The sequence below is a fragment of the Crocuta crocuta genome, unplaced genomic scaffold, assembly GCF_008692635.1.
Source record: "Crocuta crocuta isolate KB4526 unplaced genomic scaffold, BGI_CrCroc_1.0 scaffold134, whole genome shotgun sequence".
NCBI classification, from domain to species: Eukaryota; Metazoa; Chordata; class Mammalia; order Carnivora; family Hyaenidae; genus Crocuta; species Crocuta crocuta.
Window position 1 is genome coordinate 2,847,352 of NW_027530183.1, and position 8,204 is coordinate 2,855,555.

Here is an 8,204-nt window from a genome sequence, read left to right on the forward strand (position 1 = left end):
AAGCATCAACATAATCATAACTGAAATATTAATGTTAGTAGTAAAGCTTGATTTAGGTGGTGATACAAATTCAACTTTTAAAAACTAAACCAAATGAAAAATACCAAAATGTATGCAATCTTCCTGTATTGCATACATTTATACTATATAGCATCCCTACCAACATCATTAATTTTATGTATAATGTATATATATAATGTACATGCAAATATGTAAATACTCAAAATGGAGAAAATGCAACTCATTAAAGCTACTAATTTCTCCAAAGTTTAGCTTCATGATTAATTAACAATCCAAGTACTAACACATCTTCAAATAAAATAGGAAAATTGTAGGTCAAAATCTAGTGACAGCAGTAAGTCCATGGTAAAGTTTAACCTAGAACAAATATTGGATCTATCCAACTTGCAACAGTTTTTACTTACTTGACTAAATTATGCCTTGAGGCATTTACAATAAATTTCCCCATGGTATCAAATTTATAAAGCTGTTCTAAATTAAGGTAGCAGTTTAGCAGGGTGATTAAGAGCATGAATTCTGGAGTCAGACTGAGTTCAAGTCCATGCTATACCATTTACTACTAGCTCTGTGACAAACTTTCTGTGCTTCCATTTTTTGTGTTTTGTTTTTCTATAGAACAGAAATAATAAGCCTGTCTTCCAGAATAGTTCTAAGAGTAAAATAAAATAATGTTTATAAAACATCTACTACAGTACCTAGTTCATATTCAGTACATTTAAAAAGTCAATCATATTCAGGGGCGCCTGGGTGGCTTAGTCGGTTAAGCTCCGCCTTTCGCTTAGGTCATGATCTCGCGGTTCGTGGGTTCGAGCCCCGCGTCGGGCTCTGTGCTGACTGCCAGCTCAGAGCCTGGAGCCTGTTTCAGAGTCTGTCACTCCCTCTCTCTCTGACCCTCCCCTGCTCACGCTGTCTCTCTCTCTCTCTCTCTCCCCTAGAAATAAATAAAAAGTTAAAAAAATTTTTTTTAAAAAGTCAATCATATTCATTAAAAGGAGGATAAATAGAAAATGTGAATCAATGTATTTCTATAAATTTAGTCAAAGGATTTTTGCTTGAGTTTTTTTCTTCTCTCCTTTATCTATTCCTTTTCTATTACTCGAATTTCATCATCATGCTATTCTTGGTAATCTGAAAAATTTCTGAAAAAATATTTTCACTACTTCAAATACAAGCAAGTCTAGCCATGGTGGAAAATAACAATAAAAGATGTTCTGTTGATAAGCTAAACAGAACAAATGAAAACAAATACCACTACTTGTCATTTCATAAAACAAAAACCTCCACAGCAAAACAGCTATATCTTTTTGGAAGGATCATCATAAAACTCCCAAAAGAATAAGCAAACGTGGACTATCTAGCTTTAGCAAGAATCCCAGCAAATGCTGGAAACTACTTTATAACAAAGTTAAGCACTAGATAAAAATGATTTTTCAGCTGTCAAAATGATAATTTACAAATACAATCATTCCTTTCTCTGTCTTACACCCAGCTAGCAGCTAACACCAGCTAGTTTGCTCACCTGATCTGAGGATCAGCCCACCTGGGTCCTGCCAAGACAGAGACAGCAGTGTATTCCACAGGATTATAGTCTTGCCACTCAACAAACCACCCCACTTTCTCATTAGGGACCTGGCTGCGTTGGACTTTTGAACCTGGGTATGGAGACGTCCGAGCCTTGTTGTGGGAATTCTCTTTGGCACCATTAGAACTAGACATGATGTTGGAGTAAAGATGAAACCCACAGGATAAAAATGAGTTTCTGCAAAGAAAAAAAAAAAAGAAAAATGTTTTACATACATACCAAAATATAAAAAATAAAGAACCTATGAGGCACCTGGATGGCTCAGTTGGTTAAGCATCCAACTTTAGCTCAGGTCATGATCTCATAATTCATGGGTTCGTACCCTATGTCGTAATCTGTGCTGACAGCTCAGAGCCTGGATCCTGCTTCGAATTCTATGTCTCTCTCCCTCTCTCTCTCTGCCCTTCCCCCACTTGCTCACGGTCTCTCAAAAATTTTTTAAAATAATGAAAAATTAAAATTAAAAAATAAAAAACCTAATTCAAAGACCCCAAAACATACTTTTCAATTTCAAAGTATAGAAGTCCAACAGCTGTGGGAAAATTATTTTCAAATATGAATTTTTTATTATCGCTAGATCTTAATTGAATCTACTCACTGAATTTCTTTTAGCTGAGAAAAAGGAACAGTTTACTTTTGTTAGCACAAAAGCTGGGAAAGTTTGTTATGAAAATTCAACCATAAAAACAAATGTAAAAGAAAATTGTGTAAGTCTATGTGAGGGAATACATTTTTTAAATAGTTTACAATCTAACACACGTGTGAAATGTATGGCAAAAATGGCACAAAACAAGATAATGGAAATATTTATTGCCAGGTTCTTACATTGTACATGAAGTAACGTCATATTACTTGGAAAGTCAGTATAATAAATATACAAATTGTAAACTTCAGAATAAAATTTAAAATAACATTAAGAGGCACAGAGCTGAGGGCACCTGGATGGCTCAGTCGGTTAACCATCTGACTACAGCTGAGGTCGTGATCTCATGGTTCACGGGTTCAAGCCCCAGGTCCAGCTCTGTGCTGAACATGGGGAGCCTGGAGCCTGCTTCAGATTCTGTGTCTCCCTCTCTCTCTGCCCCTCTTCTCCTTGTGTTCTCTCTCTCTGTCTCTTTCTCTCTAAAAAATTATACACATTAGGAAAAAAAAAGGCACAGAGCTAAAGTAAGTAGAAAATATATACAAAAAGAAAAACAAACTAAATGTCTACCTCACAGTATACACAAAAATGTTTCATGTCCCCTCCTGCCTAAAAACTTAGATGGCTTCTCATTATTCTTAAAATAAAGATTAAATTTCCTAAAGACCCTAAGTGATGACATCTAAAGTAGAAAAGAGGATTCTGAGAACATGGTGAACTGAGGACAGCTCCCTTCCTCTGCTCTCACAATACCAATTTGACCTTAGGACAAATGATAAAGACAAACAACATCGGTTAACATCCTGTGCCTCCTGACACGAAACACTGAAAAGTACACAGTAACCATTCCTGAGGTACTCATCACAGGAATATAAGACCAGAATCTAGTCATGAGGAAATATAGAACAGATCCAGGTCAAAGGACAACTTATAGTCAACGTCTGTACTCTTTCAACTGGTAACATTATGAAAGAAATAGGAACTCTTCCAGATAGATGCAGACTAAAAAGACATGAAAACAAAATTCAGTCAATCGTCTTGGATTGGTTCCTGAACCAAAACAGGAAAAAAAAAAAAAAATCACAGGACCATTAGAAAACTACAGACCAATATCCCTGATGTGTATCAATACAAATTCAACAGCACATTCAAAGGATTATACGCTAGAACTAAGTGGGATTTATTCCTGGAACACAAGGATCTTTAAACATACAAAAACCAATCAGTGTAATACACGTTAACAGAATGAAGGAAAAAAACACATGATCATCCCAAGTAATGCAGTAAATTACTGCATTTTGATGTGATGGTGAAAGATGGAAAGCTTTTTCTCTAAGATCAGGAACAAGGGACCCCAAATAGCCAAGACAGTGTTGAAAAAGAAGATGGAGGTGTCATATTTCCTAATTTCAAAACTTACTACAAAGTTACAGTAATCATAACAGTATCATACAGGCATAGAGACAAAGACTAGTGGGATAGAACACAGCTCACACATAAACCCTCACATATATGGTCAAATGATATCCAACAAGGGCACCAAGACATTTAATGGGAAAGGACAGTCTTTTCAACAAATGGTGCTAGGAAAATTAGACATCCACATGAAAATGAAGATTATCCCTTACTTTACAACACATGCAAACATAATTCAAAATTGTTCAAAGACCCAAACATAAGACCTAAAACTATAAAACTCTTAGAAGAAAACATACAGGGACACTTTCACGACATTAAATCTGGCAAGGATTTCTTGGATATAACCAAAAGCACAGCTAACAAAGAAAAAGGTAAATTGGACTACATCAAAATTAAGAATTTCTGTGCATTAAGGACTCAATCAATAGAGGGGAAAGGCAAAGTATAGACCCTAATGCAGATGATATTCAAAGGATTAATATCTATAATATACAGCATTGTTACAAATAGCAAGAAAAGGCTGAACTGGAATAGAAAATTGGTCAAATTATAGGACTAAACAGTTACAGAAGAGCAGATCCAAGTAGCAAAGAAACATTAAAATATGATTATTTTTTAAAATGATAATTACTAGCAATTAAAAAATGAAAATGAAAGTAACATTAAATTCTTTTTACCAACTAGACTGACAAACCTTCAAAAAGGTTAACACCACCTCCCAAATATTGCTGGTAGAGATATGAATTGCTACAGACTTTCTCAAAAGCAATCTGGCAACAATGATTAATATATTTATATCCTTCAACCCAGTAATTCCATTCCTGGTAATCTATCCCACGAACAACAACAACAATAAAACAGTTATATGTATAAATGAAGCTTATTTCAGTCCTGTTCATTGGGAAGTAAAAGATATGCTTAATAATATGGGGATGGTTTAGGATAGAAGAGCCACACAATGGATTAAACAATAAGCAGCTATTAAAAATAATGGCATCAAGTAATTTGTCAGCATTTTCACAAGGTATAGTTGAAAACGAAAAGCAAGATGGAGAAAAGTATGTATAATATGATCCCACTTTTATAAAGCAATAACAAAAAATAAGTACATATTTAATTAAGAGTATGTAAATAATGTATTGGTTTTCTATTGCTGCATAACAGACTCCCACAAACTCAGCAGCTAAAAACAATGTGAAATTATCTTATAGTTCTACAGGTTAGAAGTCAGACACAGGTCTCACAATGATTTGGGAAACGAAGGCAGAAAGAAATGACAGACCAAATTAAATTTCCTTTCAATATGAAGCCTACAACTACTTCAGGCAGGCAGAGTGTAACATTTCTCCAGGAACTCCCTACGTCTTAATGTTAATGCTTTGCTAAAGGGAAAAATAACCTTAGCAAGACAATATCTAGGCCTCCAGTATCCTTTCAGTCTTTTTAAGCAGTTGAAAATTTTACATATGGAGCCCTACTATCTAACTGAATTGTTACAAAATTAGTTATTTTTCATGGTTTGGAGTAAAGTAAGAAAAAAATCCAGAGTATTAATGAGACGCCCAACAGGAAAAACAGATTTAGTTCCACTCTATCTCAACCAAGTACCAAAATTTCTTTTCCAAGTATGAGGCTCTTTGTTCAGCAAGGATGTGGTATTCCACAAAACTGCTAACTAACCACTCTGACAAAAGAAACTTATATGCCTAATTGTTTACTTTTCCAAAACAAATTTAATAACTTGTGAAAACAGTAAAAATTCAGACTCTATCGTACCACACTGAGAAGTGATAAGCTGCTACTATATCTACAGTTTAAACATGATACACCGAAAGGAATTAGAACAAAAATAAATGTAATATATACATATACAGCCTAGGTTCTTTTATTATACAAATGAATTGGTGCAAGAAATATACCTGACCAAACACATGAGAATTCAGTAGCTTATAAAGTTCATTTTACAGGAGTGCCTGGGTGGCTCAGTCAGTTGAGCATCTGACTTCAGCTCAGGTCACGATCTCATGGTTAAGGAGTTCAAGTCCCACGTCGGGCTCTGTGCGGACAGCTCAGAGCCTGGATCCTACTTCAGATTCCGTGTCTCCCTGTCTCTGCCCTCCCCTGCTCATGCTCTGTCTCTCAAAAATAAAGATTAAAAAAATTGTTTTAAATAAAGTTCATTTTACAAAGCAAAAAAAAGATCCTAAAATGGTCAAACTTGAAGAAATACAATATTGATATGGTCCTTTGAAATAAAGCAAATTTACAATACTAATAGCCATGATAATAACTAAATGTATGTAGTGCATGCTACATGCAAGATACTTGTCTTATGCTATAATACATACTCATTTGTCCTCACAACCCTAAGGTTAGGTACTATTATCCTTATTCTAGAAATAACCCTAAGGCCCAGAAACACTACATAAATTTACCAACCCCGTACAACTGATAGCAGAATCAGGATCCAATCCCAAAACAAGTTGGCTTCGAATTCCAGGCTCCTAAGATTAGGCTATCCTATCCTGACTTCATTTTTAGTTTATACATTTATAGGTGTTCACAGGAATAAAATATAACTGTTCTCCACATGTCACTGGTAGATCCTGTTGGAAAATCTGAAAGCACTCACTACATCTTTATGTTCTATCGCTTTTTTCTAGAAAATAGGCATTTGCAACCAACCATCTAGTCAAATCACAAAGATCAACTGCAAAATTCTGACTTTCCGTATTTGCCCAAATTAAGAGTGGTAAAATTCTCAATGATAAAGGTCTTCTGTCTCTTCCAGAATGCCCTGCAACATAATATACCAACTCTGAACACATACTTGTTGGCTTAACTTTTGGCTTTTTCTTGCAAGCCGGTAAGCAGTCACTGGTTTTAGCCCAGTTCACCTAGGGTTCCCAGAATTATAAAGAAGAATAATTGTCAAGCAATTTTACACTGTTCTAGCAGCATCTATCAAAAATAGCATTCATGGCTTCCAACGAATATAGTTTGGGGGCACCTGGGTGGCTTGGTCAGTGAAGCATCTGACTCTTGATTTCAGCTCAGGTCATGATCTCTTGGTTTGTGGGATCGAGCCCCATATGGGGTTCGACGAGGATAGAATGGAGCCTGCTTGGGAGTTTCTCTCTCTCTCTTTCTTTCTCTCTCTCTCACCCCCCTTTCTCAAAAGTCAGTAATAGTCTTTTTTAAATAAAAAAAAAAGTACACAGTTTGTTTGTCTTTAGCTAGAATATTTTCTAATTTTTTTATTTTACGTTTTTAATGAGAGGTTGGTTGACCCATGTTACATTATAAAAAGCATATATGTTTATTCCTTCCCTCCCCAAAACCCACTGAAAAGAGATAAAGATGTATAAAAGGCAACAAAATCCACAGCAGGAGAGAGAACAGGACGCCACCACTGAATAAGAAGTTGTTCAGGAAGATATATAGTAAATGGACACATACTGACCTACAAACCAAAGTAAAACAAATTATATTTGAAAATATACACAAAAGGGTGAGTGAGAGATGCCATTCCTATAAGAGGAGGCCTGAGAGGTTTCAAGCTTGAAATAAGTGGGCCCAAGTGAGCAGTGGGACAGTAACCACGGAAATCAGTCATCCTTCCCCAAATAACAAGTTAGCAACAGATTATGATTGCCCCTGGGATAAAGCCAAAAGCTAAAATTAAAGACTAGGACCTCTATTGTGAATACTGGTGTTAGAGAATGTAGCAGCAATTTAGACTTAATAGGACTACAGTTCACACTAGGAAATAAAGTCAAGGCAGCTATGCTCAGCAGAGAATTTGTTAATCTGGAAAAAACGGGAAAGGAGAGGATTCCCAGCCTGTCCACCTGCTACCTGCTCACACACCTTCAACTGAAACCTTCCAGTCTACATGCCCTGGTACATGACACCAATATTCTATCAGTCATCCTGTTTAGAGAAAATAGTATCTATTACCTACGTTAATCAAAATATAAATGAATAACCAGTGTCCACCAGATGTTTGAGAAAAAACAGAAGGCAAAAGAATTAAAAAGTAACAGAACCATGGCCTATAAACAGATAATTCAAGAAATAGTAGATAAGCTTTTATTTTAATGACTGTTTTTACAGATTCAAGAACTTTTATATCCATAAAATGAGAAAAGGCTACTATTAAAAAGAGCAATTACAGAAAAAAAAAAAGTTGCCAAAACATACAATTCAATAGAAGGGATGACTAACAATGCACAGGACTGGAGTCTGAATTGGTAATCTGGAAGATAACTTTGAGTAAAATCTCTAAGCACACAGTACAAAAAGATGAATGGAAAGTGAGAGAAAAAGAGAAGGAAGAGGTTCAATCCAGAAAATCCAACAGCTGTCACAGGAGTTCCAGATAAAAAAAGGGACAGGACAAAAATGGGACAGGGAGGGAATAGAAGGGAATTTCTTTGTGCCAAAAGGAAACATGACAGGCCAAACAGAATTTTTAAAAAAACCGTTACTAGGGACAAACTCATAAAACTCGTTAATTACCATATGCCTAGTATAATA

The 8,204-nt window shown here is 35.5% G+C and overlaps 1 protein-coding gene across 3 annotated transcripts in view; it reads right to left on the reverse strand.

The window, feature by feature from the left end:
• NUDT9 (nudix hydrolase 9) overlaps positions 1-8,204 on the reverse strand; it is a 46,094-nt gene that overhangs the window by 21,425 nt on the left and 16,465 nt on the right. For 2 of the 3 annotated variants that reach the window (XM_077765134.1, XM_077765132.1), the window contains exon 2: positions 1,541-1,780. In XM_077765134.1, coding sequence (XP_077621260.1) covers positions 1,541-1,737 — 197 coding nt within the window. In that variant the 5' untranslated portion in view covers positions 1,738-1,780. Of the gene's footprint in view, positions 1-1,540; positions 1,781-5,584; positions 5,802-8,204 lie in introns of those variants that run through there. The other variant, XM_077765133.1, reaches the window with a different exon arrangement.